Raw genomic sequence first — 15,684 nt, 5'->3', positions numbered from 1 at the left:
ATAATAGTATCTATCTCATAATGAGGATTAAATGAGTAAACATATATAAAATGCAACTATGTCTAGTACATAGTGTTAGCTATGATGATAACTCTCATGGTGGCAGCTGCTCTTTCTTTCCAGAACCCTCATTTAGGGTTATTGCATTTTTGTTACTAAAATTTCTTGTTCATTTTTCTCCTGACCCTTCCATCTCCTGACATACCTATACACCATCTACCTATATTGCTCAAATAGTCTGAAGGGTCCCTCTGCCTTGCAACTGGGTTCAGTTTTCTGTATCTTAACATTTTTAAAAATCTTGATACATTTCTAGGAAAATCTCATTGATTTTCAACTGAACCCTTATAAGCTGCACATGTTGTACTGTGATACTCCTAGTAACTTGTCTGGGAACTGATCTAGGTCCATCCTCACAACCCATGATAACATTTCAAAAAGGTACTTTTATATCTTAAGGCCAAAATCTTTTCATTTTCTTTGCAAAGGAAGCAATGATTTGTACTTACATGGAAAATAAAATGAAACTTAATTTGGGAAACCTTTCTATAAACCTTTTGTTACCAAGAATTTACCTTCTTATCTGTCTTTTGGAAAGCCAGTCTATTAAAAGTCTGTTATAATTGTTTTGATCTCTCTTATTAATAAATGTCTAAAGATGTGATGCACCATGCAGATATCACTGTCCATCTGGACCCAGGAGGGCCTCTGACAAACATGGCTAAATCATTTATCATTTTTGGAAGTTGGCATATATGATTTAGGGAAATGTTGGATTGTTTTCGATTAAAGTGATATAAAAAAATTTTTTTTGATTCAATGAATCCTAGATACTTTTATCAAATATAAAATTCCATTAGGCATACTTGTTAAAATGTATAAATCTTAACTTACATTTCAAAGCATTGCAGGTTTTAAATTACTGTGTTAAGATTTTGATAACAAATTGAATTTCTGAAAATGTGCCTTTTTAAAAATCTTTGTCTTAGAACAATGAAAATGAAACTGCCCTACACTGTGCAGCTCAATATGGACACTCTGAAGTAGTTGCAGTTCTCCTAGAAGAGCTCACTGACCCGACAATTAGGAATAGCAAGCTGGAAACACCTTTGGACTTGGCGGCACTCTACGGACGGCTTAGAGTGGTAAAAATGATCATCAGTGCACATCCTAACTTAATGAGCTGCAACACTCGCAAGCACACGCCACTTCACCTTGCTGCGCGCAATGGCCACAAAGCAGTCGTGCAGGTGCTGCTGGAGGCAGGAATGGATGTGAGCTGTCAAGTGAGTGTGCTTTTAGCTATGCTTTAAAAGTGATGATGCTGTTGCTTGGCTTTGGGATTCAAATGTGAAAACCTGTATGTAGAAATCTTTTAATCAAATTGTTCACAAGTACTTTTGTGACTACTGAGTTCAGGGTACTATACCACCTACTTTTGGGAAATATGAAGAGCTACAAGGCATAATCTCTAACCTCATTCTAATTTGAGGGCTATACACATGAGAAGTTAGTAGATGGCAGTTGTGTGTGGTATCATTAGTAATTGTTTCCTTTGTCCCAATATCTAGCACACAGCCTAACATACAGTAGGAATCCAGTCAGAGTTTAATGAATGAATGGAACAAAATTCACTTTAACATTGTTGAGTATGTACTTTGTGTTTAGCATGTTGACACATTTAGAATTCAATTCTCACAACTGTCCTTTGGGATTGAGAACTATTAAATTTCAGTTAAGAGATGAGGAATCAGATTCAAAGATTTAAGAAATTTGTCTAAGGACACATAGTTGATAAAACCGGGATGTGAATTTAGACTTACTGATTAAAGTCCAGGCCTCTTTCCACCGTAATGTACTGTTTATACATAACTAATGAAGGAATGATCACTATGCCTAAGGACACTCAGAAAAAAAAAATGGAAAAGGTGTGATTTGAGGTGAGCTTTGTAGGAAGAATAGGATTTGGATAGGTTTTGTTTCTCCACAAGGAATGGTCAACCTACTTTAAAAAGTTTAATTTAATTTAGTATATTTTATTATTATTATTATTTTCAGACAGAGTCTTGCTCTGTTGCCCAGGCTAGAGTGCAGTGGTGGGTGGCGTGATCTCAGCTCACTGCAGCCTCCACCTCCTGGGCTCAAGTGATCCTCCTGCCTCAGCCTCTCCAGTAGCTGGTGGGACCGCAGGTACACACCACCATGCCCAGCTAAGTTTTGTATTTTTTGTAGAGATGAGGTGTTGCTCTGTTGCTCAGGCTAGTCTTGAACTCCTGGGCTCAAGCAATCCTTCCACCTTGGCATCCCCAAGTTCTGGGATTATAGGTGTGGGCTACTGGGCCTGGCCACAACCTACTTTTGATATCTTGTCTTAAGTTAGCCCCAACTCCAGGGTTAGTCTTTTTTTTTTTGCCTTTTCCTCCTTTCATGGTTATTTCTTGGCTTCCAAGTTAATGGCAGCATTCTTATCTTCCAGAGACTTTTTTGCTTTCTGTCATATTGTGACCTTCTCCCCTTATTAGTAAGCCATTGATGTGCAACAAACTATCCCAAAACTTAATAGCTTAACACAATAACTCTTTATTTAGCTCATAATTCTGTGATTGGCAATTTAGTCTAAGCTCAACTGATGGTTCTTCTGGTCTTGGCTGTGTTCTCTTGTGTGTGAAATCAACTGCAAATCAGTTATATGTTTCTGTTTCAGAGGCTGGCTGGATGTTGTCTAGGGTGATAGGTGAGACTGCCACTTCTCTGTCATGATTCAGCAGGTCAGCCTGGGCTTACTCACATGGCATGCATGGTTCTGAGAGAGAGAACAGAATTGTACAAGGCTTCTTGAGGCCTAGGCTTGGAACTAGCACACCTTCACTTCTGCCATGTTTGCTTGGCTGAAGCAAGTCATAAAGGCAACCCATATTCAAGGAGTTGGAAAATAGAGTCTACCTCTGTATTAGAAGAGGGTGTGAATTGTAAAAGGGTGTGAATACCCAGAGGGACTAAATGTGGCAAATGTTGCAAATAATTACACACTCCAGGTGGAATGTGTGCTCACAGATGGGGTTATTTTTCCTAGGAATTGTTCAGAGATTGAATCCTGTATTTCCAGAGTTTTCTTTATTGAATTTAGAAAAATCTCAGGCCTTCCAATCTCAGTTTTAAGGCTAGCACCCTGAACCAGAGCTTGCTTTAGAGCTTTGCCTGCATTATTTAGTAGTTTAGATATTTGTAATATCTTTTCTCAATTTCTTATTTATTCAACTTTGGCAGCCTCTCAAAAAAGCATAAGAATTTTTTCTAACAGTCATATTAAGGAAAAACAGTCTCTCTCCTCAAAGGGGTATTGAAAATAAGTAGGTATGCTTACTATTGTAGGTGACTCACAAAGTTATTTTCCTAAAAGTTGTTTAATGATAAACTAGATGTTTATTGTATAAATGTTGAATTTCTCTAATCTGGATGTACTGCTTTCACACTTCTGTAATATTTTTAAACTTGATTGCACAGACTGCAATATAACCAAGGACTTTCCCTCTGACTGAGGTCAGTAAGCTTCTTGGTATCCCTGATCAAGATCCTTTCATGTTTTGTACTAGATGACATGACCAGAAGGGAAAGAGTTTAAATTCAATTTTATAAATGTATATGATGTGTCCTTTTTTTCTGCAAAGCACTGTATTTTGTGCTTTTGGAGAATAAAAAACCAAAACTATCTCTGCCCCACGCTTAGTGGAGGAGACAAAAAATTTGCAAGAATAACTCCCATCCGTGACATATAATAAATGCTAAAACAAAGAGCTGTGGATCTACGGGTAAGGAAAATATGGATTTTAAGAGGGAGAACATGAGAAGTCATTGATGGAAGTGACATTTGAAGAGGACCTTTGAAAGTCCAACACGACTTTGAATTTTAGGTGGCCTTTAGCTTGCATATGTGCATTATTTGGCTAAAGAGTATTTTAAAATATTGAATTTGAGTGCTTTCAGATGGGGTAAATGCTTTCCAAGGCTCCGACCTCATTCTACCATTTTATATCATTACCATTGTCATTCCTTTAGATTGTCTGCTTGGTCCTCACCACATTTAGATTTGTTATTCACATATCAGAAGAAAGGCAGACAATATGCTTAGATCACTTTGAACACCTAATCAGAAGTATCGGGGTGATGTCTGAGTAAGGTGGACAACTTTTGTGTTGCTATAACCTCTTCTATTGACACTCATTCTAAGAATTCTAGGAAGTAGAACTGACAACATCTTTCTAAAATATATCTCAATGAAATGAATCTTCCATAATATATTTAGCCTTAGTTGATATTTTGCTTTTGTTATTGTTGCTTTGTTCATAGAAAACATGTTGTTGTTTTTTTTGGTCTCATTGCCTTTTTTTGGGGGGGGGGTGAATATTTAATTTTATTACTCAAATTAATTGTTACCAAGTTTTTCCCATCAGACTCAGTGCAAAATTTTTGAATATCAAGTAGGTTTGTTGATATTCTCACTGGCTGAGAGTGAACAATGTAGCTAGTAGCCTCAAATTGTTTCAGTAGATTTAATATTCATTAAACTGCTCTAGCTAACCTGTTGGGAATTAGTATTAAAAGTAATCCCATTTGGTAAATTATAGTATTGTACTTTTAGACTTCAGTTACATTCAAGTTATTATGAATAAATCTTTAAAATTTATAGATGGCTTTTGAGGATCTTGTCTTTTCCTAGTAATTACATGTGATTTTATTTTATTTTACTTTTTTTTTTTTTAAAGGCAGGGTCTTATTCTGCCACCCAGGCTGGAGTGCAGTGGTGCAATCATGCTCACTTCGGCCTACAACTCCCAAGCTCAAGTGATCCTCCTGCTTCAGCCTCCTGAGTAGGTGGGACTATAGGCATGTGCTGATGTGCTCGGCTAATTTTTTTAGTTTTTGTAGAGAAAAGGTCTCACTATGTTGCCCAGGTTGGTCTCGAACTCCTGGGCTCAAGTGATCCTCCTTTCTTGGCCTTCCAAAGTGCTGGGATTACAAATTTGAACCACTGCACCTGACCTACATATGTTTTTAAATGCAGCATTGATGTTAATATTTGCTCTAGAAGTTTATTTTCTGCATCATTACTCTCTGAGTAATTTTAAATTATAACACATATTTAAAATAGTAAGTAATACTTTGGGCAAATTTCATATCATCTTTACTTATAAACCCTTTAGTCTTTAAATATTTTTTAATAAAGAGAATCAGTCAAAGTAAGATATTAAGAAAGTAGGGTTGAATGGGCAATTTTCTCTTGAAGTTAGCAATTATTTTTATGAATTTTGAACTTGATTTTGGGTAACCAGATAGCGATAGTGCCATATCATGCTAGTGCTTTCATTGTGTGAGTTTCTTGTAAGTTTCTCTCATAAGACTTGAAGAGTTAAAGAACTAGTACAACCTTAAGCCAATTAGACTTTATGTGACTATTAAAGGAAATGAAAGTAAAATTACAGAAAGTTAATAATAAAAAATACAAGTTTCCATGCTAAGAGCTGTTAAGATGCAAAACTAAGTAAGATACAGCTTTTGCTCTCAAAGGCTTATAGTGGCACCAGAAATAAGATATGTACATAGGCGATAATTATCCATTATAATCCATTTACTCTCTGATTTCCCTAGATGATAATTTCACGACATCTCTATTCCAAAACTTCAACACCTCCTTCTCTATCATCCCTCTCTGATCATGATACTGCTTTTATTTCACTGAGGAAACCACAAGCAATCACAAATTTCCACCACCACATCTGCCAATGTACCTGTGTCTACTTTCCTTCCTGGTGCTTTAAATGAACCTTTTAGGTTTGTATCTAAGGCTAATTCCTCTCTACTTGTTCATTGGATCCTATCCTTTCTTGTCCACGTGGGAACTCTGACAAATATTTTCTGTCTTTAATACCATAAGTTTTTTCTTTCTCAACTGTACCATTTCCATAAGGATGCAAAGATGTAATATTTCTCATCTTTTAAAAACTCTCTTGATCTCACATTTGCTTCTCCTTACCATCCCCTTTCTCTGACCCCTTTGTAGCAACGTAGTTAGAAAAGCTTGTTTTTACTCATTGTATCCAATTTCTTTCCTCCATTCTCTCTTGAGGCCACTCTAACTCCCTCACTTTTAAAAGTCCTTGTTTTTGCCTTTGTCAAGTTGTCTAATGACTGACATACTTTTAGATCCAACAGTCAATTCCTGCTTCTCCTCTTACTTGATTCATCATCAGCACTGACAAAGTCAGTATCTGTCTCTTCTTTGAACCACCGTTTTCTTTTGACCTCTGAGATACGACTGTCTTTTGGTTTTCATTTAGTTCACTGGTGACTTCTTGAAGAAGCTGGGGGAAGTATGTTTGATGCTGTAAGTTAGCCTGGGAATCTCTGCTGCACGTGTCTATTATCTTCCTCCTGGGACTAGGCAGGGGGGCATTGATTGTGCATAAGAGAGAAAGCTCAATCATGCAAGCACAGTTTGGGCCTCTGCTTGCATCATGTTGGTTACCATCCATTGGCTAAATCAGGTCACAAAACCAAGCCTCAAATAAAGAGGTAGAGAAATATACTCAACTCATATAAGTGGAAAGAACTACAAAGTCATACGGCAAAGAGCATATAAAAGGAGAGGCCAATAATGTAATCTATCGTGTTCCTATTCCATAGTTAACTGCCCTCATCTTCTTGATCTCTAAGCATCGGAGTGTCCCAGGGCTTAGTACTCAAACATCTTTTCATCTCTGTCTGTACCTACTTCCTCATTGACCTCATCCAATCTCTTGAGTTCCAATATCATCTTTATCTGACAATTACCAAGTCTATTTCTTCATCTCAGACTCCACCCTAACTCTAAATTTGTGTATGTAATTCCCTACTGGACATATCTATCAGATGACTAATAGGCTTCTCAAACTCAGCATTTCCAAAGCTGAAAATGTAGCATCTGTACCCCTTTCTTCAAAAATTTGCATATCACCTAGTCTTTCCTATTTTGTCAAAAGGCAGTGCCATCCTTCTAGTTGTTTGGCCCAGAATTTTACGGTTTCTTTCAGATTTTACATTCAGTTCTTCGGCAAATCCTATTTGTTCTGTGCTCAAATTGTATCCAGAATTTCACTACTTTACATTATCTTCAAGATTAACACCATAGTCCAAGACCTAATCATCTCTTGCTTCCTGACTAGTTTTCCTCCGTTTTTTTTTTTTTTTTTTTTTTTTTTTTTTGGCTTCTGTATTGTCTGCTTAGGTTGCCACAGCAAAATATTATAGGCTGAGTGGCTTAAGCAACAGAAATTTATTTTCTCACAGTTCTGGAGACTACAAAGTCCAAGATCAAGTTCCGGCCAATTCCATTCCTGAGTGAGGGCTTTCTTCCTGGCTTGTTAGATGGCTGCCTTCTTGTTATATCCTCACACGGCCTTTCTTCTGTGCGTGAATGGAGAGAGAGTTCCCTGATGTTTCCTCTTTCCCTTATAAGGACACCAGTTCCATTGGATTAGGGCCACACCCTTATGACCCAATTTAACCTTAACTACTTCCAGAAAGGCCATATATCCAAATACAGTCACACTGGAGGTTAGGGCCTTAGCATGTGAGTTTTGGGGCACACAGATATTCAGTCCATAACATATTCCCTTCAGTCTATTTTCAGTCAAACAGCTAGAAGTGATCCCATTCAGTCAGGTAATTTCATTTTCCTACTCAAAAACACTTCTATTGGTTTTCCATTTCACTCAGAGGAAAAGCCAGAGTCCTTATAGTGTCTGATAGGGTTTTATATTGCTTAGTTTCACTGTCTCTCTAAAGCTACCACCTACTCTTCTTTGCCCTTCTTCACTTAGCTTCATCCACAGTGACCTTGTTGTTCTTGTTGGAACACATTATGTACACTCCTACCTCCAGGCCTCTGCCTTACTAACCCTCATGACTTTCTTCCCCCTTCTTTCCTCAGGTGTCTTCTCCAATGTCACCTTAATAGTGAGGCCTTCCTTTACTTACCTTACTCACTACCCAAGCAACTCCCTTTCTTTCACTTTTAACTGAACCCTGGCTTCCCTATGAGGATACCCTAGCCCCTCCTGACTTCTCATGCCATGCTACCAGGCACTATGCTCCAGGAGGAAGAAAATTTGTTTCCTGCTCCCATGGAGTTATAGACTAGTAGGGATGACAGAAAATAAGCACATAAACAACATAAAAATGACAAATTGCAGTGAGTGCTATAATGGAAACAAACTGGGTGCTGTGATTGAGACGGAAGGGTCAGAGAGGTCTCTCTTTGGATGTGCTCCTTAAATGAGGCTAACTTTCTAAGAGGCTAGCCTCAGAGGAGTAAGAGATGAAGCCATGAGATAGAAGGGCTTACAAGAAACAGAATGTAGGGAGAGAGAAGAGGCTGATTAAAGAATATTCAGGGAGTTTCTGGAAAAAGAGGTCTGTAAAGAAGCAGTTATAAGAGGAATGCCAAGACAGCACAATTTCATGTAATCAATTCATTTATCATATATTTATTGAGTGCCTACTATGTGCTAGAGGATATAGCAGTAACAAAACTAGGCAAAAATTGTGCCTAAAAGAGGGAAGATGACTTTTCATAAAACGTGGAATAAAGAAAAGTAAGATAGCGGATAGAAGCTTGAAGTGAAAGCAGGTTCACAGGAAGTTTCTTTGGTTGTTTGTTTTGTTTTTAAATAGTGGAAAGGTGTGTATGTTTATGGAGAAAGATTGCCTTGAAGATGCAAGAGGCAGAGATGATCAAAATTCAAGAAGCAGCAGAAAGTGATAGAATAAAGAGCACAAGTGGAGAAATAATGTTAATGAAAAGAAGGGTGCTTCCTTTGATATGAAGTGAAGGAAGAGAGAATGAGTAAAGACCAAGACTTGAAGTCCCTAGTTTAATAGAGGGAGATTTCTTCTTTTGAATAGCAACAATGGTATTCTGAATTATTTGAAGACATGTCATATTTCTCTTGTGCCATTTTCCTCCCAGTTTAAACATTCTTATAACCTTTATTCTTCACACGATGTTTTTCTAGGTCCTTTATTCTTTGGCACTCTCTTCTCTGGACACATTGTATTCTGTCATTGGTCCTAAAAATTAGATACCCACAATTGAACACACTCCTCTAGATATGGTCTAGCTAATGCAAAAGAGCTGCTGCCTTCCAACTTGTTCAGACATCATATGTTTGTTGTCAAACGCTAAGTTGAGTTGTTATCTTTTAAGTTTTTTTTTTTTTTTAATTCCAAGAGGTGCCCACGTGGCTAAGTACCAAACAGGGTACTAGGGAATTTTACTTCTGAGTTAAATGCCATTCTAGTTGTTTTTTCTTCATCTCCAGTAAGGTTATCTTTATTTACCAGTTGTTACAATAGTTGTGGGTCTTGCTTCTCACAGTTTTATGCTATCTGTGCTATTTTCTCTGCTGATCGTCACCACAATCATTATTGCTTATCATAATTGTTATCTTTATTTTCTCCTTTAATCAAGAATCGGTCTTTATCTCATTATTCTCTTTCGCAGGCTTCAGGATAATTATGGTTGGAGTGCTAAATTTGGAAGGGGAAACCAGTGCAGCTAAGCTCTGACATCTTTGCATCCCTTTTCCATCTGCTGTTTTGGCACTCTGGTAGAATAGATAACCTAAAAACGACTTTAAAACATCTAGAAATTTTGGATAAAATATAACAAACATCCCTTTAAATGCACAACTGAGCTTCCATGGAAGTCACAGAAATATATAACGCCAAAAAGAAGGGAAGCTGAAACCCAGGGCTGTAAACATGAACGTCATCTTCTCTCCCTTTTGCTTGCGACTTATCTTGTTTTTCTCAGCTTTGGTGCTACCAAGGCTTGACTTTAACAGGCATTTCCAATCAATGAGAGAATTTCTTTTGCTTTCATCAACAATTCAGTTATTGATGTTAACATATATATCATTTCAGTACTTTTCGCTCAGCTGTTTTCATCACTGTGTTCAGAGGTTTGTCTTTTTTTTTCCCCCTAAAAGGTGCTGAGATGTTATGAGTGCTTTATGTGTGGTTACTGGATAAGTTTTGAAATGTCACTGTGTTATAAACTGCATGATTATCGATTTTGGAAATTTTGTTTTTTTTAAATGATTAATTTAAATAAAATGGAGAATTTTGATCCATAAGAAAAGCAGGACTGAAATCTCCAGGGATGGGAGCCTTTGGGTTCACCTTGTTCTGTGTTGTTTCTTTGTAGACTTCCTACTTCCTTGTAAAATGTTTTGGACTAAATATTTCACAAGAATAGAAATTTTCAAGGTCTGGCCAGTTATGGGTTGTAGATTTGGGGCAGAATGCTGAGATGTACAGAATAGTGCTCATTTGAGTGAGAATATTAGACAATTAGACACGGACTCTGTCTAGGGTGTGATAAGCCACAAGGCACTTGATTTTTTTTAAAATCTTACTTTACACCTTGGCAAAATATTCTTAAGTTTTTCTAATCTCTGATGAAAAGAAGGAAATTATTACATAATTAATCTATATTTTGAAAAGTCCATGGGTTTGACATATTTACATTCTGTACACTATGTGACAACATTGTGATAGCAGTAAATAGTTCTTGGTACCATTGTTTACCTTAGAATTATGAGACCAATCCATTCCATTTGACAGTTCTCATGTTCTCTTACCAAAGAAGCTAATTACAGCAACCTTGAATTTGTAAAAACAGATTCATTTTTACAGGCTAAAAATATGTTTATCATCTACTAACCTTTTCTGTTTTTATTGAAGAATTCTGTGTCTTCTTATTGTATGAAAACATTAGTTCTACTTAACATAGCATTTTTATCTTGGAATAATGTAAAGGATATACATGTATGTAATTAATATTAACATAATTGAGGTTACTTTTAAAATAGGTTTTCTAATTGCTTTTTTAATAGAAATATTATTGATAATACTTGTCATTACTTTATAGTTTAATAAAACACTTAAAAAATCTTATTTGTTGTATGTTTATCTTATTTAACCTTCCCAATAACCATATTAGGTTTTTAAAATTTGTATTTTATTTTTAATTTTTCCCACACAACATGGATGTGTCTGTTAGGTTTTTAATATGTTTCTCATAGGATATATGAATTTTCAGAGATACTAAAAGCCAAGCTGCCACTGGAACCCAGGTTTGCTCCATCTGCTTTTTCCAGAAAGAGATTTGTTTATTTATGGTGGAGATTATGTATTTTCATTGTCTAGAATATAATAGTTCCCCCTACCCCTGCTGCCCACCCAACCTTTATCTGATGTTTAGTTTTCTGCTGTTTCAGATACCTGCAGTCAACCATGGTCTGAAAACATTAAAAGGAAAATTATAGAAATAAACAACTTATAAGTTTTAAATTCCATGCCATTCTGAGTAGCATGATGAAACCTCTCACCGTCATACTTTGTCCTGCCTGGGACATGAATCATCCCTTTGTCCAGCATCTCTGTGCTGTAGACACTACTTGCCTATTGGTAGCCCTCTTGATTATCAGATCGACTGTTCTGGTATTGCACTGCTTGGGTTCAAGTCACCCATATTTTACTTAATAATGGCCCCAAAGCACAAGAGCAGTGATGCTGACAATTTGCATATTCCAAAGAGAAGCTGTAAAATGCTTCCTCTAAGTGAAAAGGTGAAAGTTCTTGACTTACTAAAGAAAAGAAAAACTTGTACACAGAGGTTGCTAAGATCTATGGTAAGAATGAATCCTCTATCTGAAGTTGAGAAGAAAGAAAAAGAAATTTGTACTAGTTTTGCTGTTGCGCCTCAAACTACAGAAGTTACAGCTATAGTGCACGGTAAGTGCTTAGTTAAGATGGAAAAGGCCTTGAATTTGTGGATGGAAGACATGAACAGAAATGAATTCTGATTGATGGCATTCGGGTTCAGTACTATCTTTGGTTTTAGACATCCACTGGGGTGCTTGGAATATATTCCCTGTGTATAAAGTGGGACCTTTTCCGTGTCTACAGTGTGCATCATCCTTTATCAAAGTATCTGTGAAGCCAAATCAGTGCCAAAAGTAGACACTATCATATTTTTAAATATTTGTTTAGATTTAGCCTCATATTAACCGTTCTCTTTATTTATCATTACTTCTTGCATCTCAGTTCCTTTTCTGAATTATATCCTATAGAATTTTCAGTAAGAGTTGTAAGTAACCACTCATTTTTAGTCTGTCTGAAAATGTTTTTATTTTACTTTCATTCTTAGAAGGTAGTTTGACTGAATGTAGAATGCTAGGTTGATAGATTTTTTTTCTCTTGTCACATGAAGGTATTATACTTTCTTCTGACTTTATTATTTATTTTTGTTGTGAAGTCAGCTATTGATCTAATTATTATTTCTTTTTAGGCAATTTTTTTCCCTCAGAGTGTTTTAAAGTTATTATCTTAGTAGTTTTGTAGTTTTACTGTGATATGTCCAGGATGTATTCTTTTCATTTATCTTGCTTGCTGGTCCTGGAACTTAGTGTCTTATCAATTATGTAAAGTTCTTAGCCACTGACTATTATTTACCTCTATCTTCTTCCTCTAAAATTGATTAGACATATGTTGAATCCTCTTATTTTATTCTGTCTTTCATATTTTCCATCTCTTATTTCTTTTTTACCTTCTTTGCTTATTTGTTTCTGTAATCATTTAAAAAATTTTAAATGTAAAATTTTTGTGGGTACATAGTAGGTATATATATTTATGGGTTCATGAGATATTTTGGTACATGTATGCAATGTACAATAATCACATCATGGAAAATTGAGTATCCATCCCCTCAAGCATTTATCTTTTGTGTTACAATTATTTATTTTTAAATGTACAATTGAATTATTATTGATTATAGTGCCCCTGTTGTGCTATCAAATACTAGGTCTTATTCATTCTTTCTATTGTTTGTACGCTTTAACCATCCCCACCTCCCTCTAACCCCTGTGCCCCCACTACCCTTCCCAGCCTCTGGTAACCACCCTTCTTTATCTCTGTGAGTTCAATTGTTTTGATTTTTAGATCTCACAAATAACTGAGAACATGTGATGTCTGTCTTTCTGAGCCTGGCTTATTTCACTTAATATAATGATCTCCAGTTCCATCCATGTTGTTGCAAATGACAGAATCTTATTCTTTTTTGTGGCTGTATAGTACTCCAAGAAACTGTGTGTGTGTGTGTGTGTGTGTGTGTGTGTGTGTGTGTGTACCACATTTTCTTTATCCTTTCATCTGTTGATGGACACTTAGGTTGCTTCCAAATCTTGGCTATTGTGAACAGTGCCACAACAAACATGAGATTGTAAATATCTCTTCAAAATACTGATTTCCTTTCTTTGGGGTAGATATCCAGCAGTGGGATTGCTGGATCATTTGGTAGCTCTATTTTTAGTTTCTTGAGGAACCTCCAAACTGTTCTTCATAGTGGTTGTACTAGTTCACATTCCCACCTACAGTATATAGGATTCCCTTGTTTTCACATCCTCACCAGCATTTGTTATTGCTTGACATTTGGATAAAAGCCATTTTAACTGGGGTGAGGTGACATTTCATTGCAATTTTGATTTGCATTTCTCCGATGATCAATGATACTGAACACCTTTTCATATACCTGTTTGCCATTTGTGTGTCTTCTTTTGAGAAATGTCTATTCAAATGTTTTGCCAATATTTTAATTGGATTATTAGATGTTTTCCTGTAAAGTTTTTTTGTTCCTTATATATTCTGGTTATTAATCTCTTGTCAGATGAGTAGTTTGCAGATATTTTCTCCTATTCCGTGGGTTGTCTCTTCACTTTGTTGATTGTTTCTTTTGCTGTGCAGAAGCTTTTTAACTTGATATGATCCCATTTGTCCATTTTTGCTTTGGTTGTTTGTACTTGTGGGGTATTACTCAAGAAATCTTTGCCGAGACCAATATCCTGGAGATTTTTCTCAAAGTTTTTTGGTAGCAGTTTCAGAGTTTGAAGCCTTAGATTCAAATGTTTAATCCATTTTGATTTGATTTTTGTATATTGTGAGAGATAGGAGTCTAGTTTCATTGTTCTGCATATGGATATTTAGTTTTACCAGCACCATTTATTGAAGACTGTCTTTTCACCAGTGTATGTTCTTGGCTCTTTTGTCAAAAATGAGTTCACTGTAGGTGTGTAGATTTGTTTCTAGGTTTTCTATTTTGTTCCATTGGTCTATGTGTCTGATTTTGTGCCAGTACCATTCTGATTTGTAGTATAATTTGAAGTCAGGTAATGTTATTCCTTCAGTTTTATTCTTTTTGCTCAGGTTTGCTTTGGCTATTCTGGGTATTTGGTGATTCTGTATAAATTTTGGGATTGGTTTTCCATTTCTGTGAAAAATGTCATTGGTATGTTGATAGGTATTGCATTGAATCTGTAGATTGCTTTGGTTAGTATGGACATTTTAACAATATTGATTCTTCCAATTCATGAGCATGGAGTATCTTTCCATTTTTGGTGTCATCTTCAATTTCTTTCATCAGTATTTTACAGTTTTCATTGTAGAGATTTTTCACTTATTTGGTTAATTCCTAGGTATTTAGTTTTATGTGTGGCTACTGTAAATGGGATTTTTAAAATTTTCTTTTTCACATTGTTTACTGTTGGCATATAGAAATGCTGCTGATTTTTGTATGTTGATTTTGTATCCTGCAACATTGCTACATTTGTTTATCAGTTCTAATAGTTTTTCAGTGGAGTCTTTAGGTTTTTCCAAATATAAGATTGTATTATCTGCAAACAAGGATAATTTGACTTCTTCCTTTCCAATTTGGATGCCCTTTATGTCTTTCTCTTGTTTAATTGCTCTAGCTAGGACTTCCAGTTCTATTTTGAGTAACAGTGGTGAAAGTGGGTATTCTTGTTGTATTCCAGGTCTTAGAGGAAAGGCTTTCAGTTTTCCCCCATTCAGTATGATACTAGTCATGAGTCTGTCATATATGGATTTTATTACATTGAGGTGTTTTGACTATTTTTTTTTAAAACAGGAAGGGATGTTGGACTGCATCAAATATGTTTTCAGCATTAGTCGAAATGATAATGTTTTTTGTCCTTCATTCTGTTGATACAGGGTATCACATTGATTGATATGCATATGTTGAACCATCCTTGCATCACAGGGATAAATCCTACTTTGTTGTTGAATTTGGTTTGTTGGAGTTTTGTTGAGGATTTTTACATCAATAGTAATCAGAGATATTGGCCTATAGTTTTCTTTTTTTGGTGTGTCTTGGGGTTTAGTATCAGATTAATACTGGCCTTGTAGAATGGGTTTGTAAGTATTCCATCTTCCCCTATTTTTCAGAACAGTTTGAATAGGATTGGTATTAGTTTTTTAAATGTTTGGTAGAATTCATCAGCAAAGTCATCGGTCCTGCACTTTTCTTTACTGGGAGACTTTTTATTATGGCTTCGATCTTGTTACTTGTTATTCGTCTGTTTGGGCTAAAATTGTTAATGGTTCAATTTTAGTAGATTGTATGTATGTAGGAATTTATCCATTTCTTCTAGATTTTTCCATTTATTGGTATGTAGTTGTTCATATCAGCCACTCATGATCCTTTGAATTTCTGTGATATTAGTTGTAATGTCTCCTTTTTCATTTCTGATTTCATTTATTTGGGTCTTCTCTCTTGTGTTAGTCTGGCTA

At 35.9% G+C, this 15,684-nt stretch overlaps 1 protein-coding gene across 9 annotated transcripts in view; it reads left to right on the top strand.

The window, feature by feature from the left end:
• Positions 1 to 15,684, top strand: part of ANKS1B (ankyrin repeat and sterile alpha motif domain containing 1B) — a 1,251,294-nt gene that overhangs the window by 176,068 nt on the left and 1,059,542 nt on the right. For all 9 annotated transcript variants that reach the window (XM_034934289.3, XM_034934279.3, XM_034934288.2 and 6 more), the window contains one exon: positions 990 to 1,286. In XM_034934289.3, coding sequence (XP_034790180.1) covers positions 990 to 1,286 — 297 coding nt within the window. The remainder of the gene's footprint in view (positions 1 to 989; positions 1,287 to 15,684) is intronic.

Source organism: Pan paniscus, chromosome 10 (genome assembly GCF_029289425.2).
Source record: "Pan paniscus chromosome 10, NHGRI_mPanPan1-v2.0_pri, whole genome shotgun sequence".
Classification (NCBI taxonomy): Eukaryota; Metazoa; Chordata; class Mammalia; order Primates; family Hominidae; genus Pan; species Pan paniscus.
Note: the sequence above shows the minus strand (reverse complement) of the source record. Positions and strands in the feature narration are given on the sequence as shown.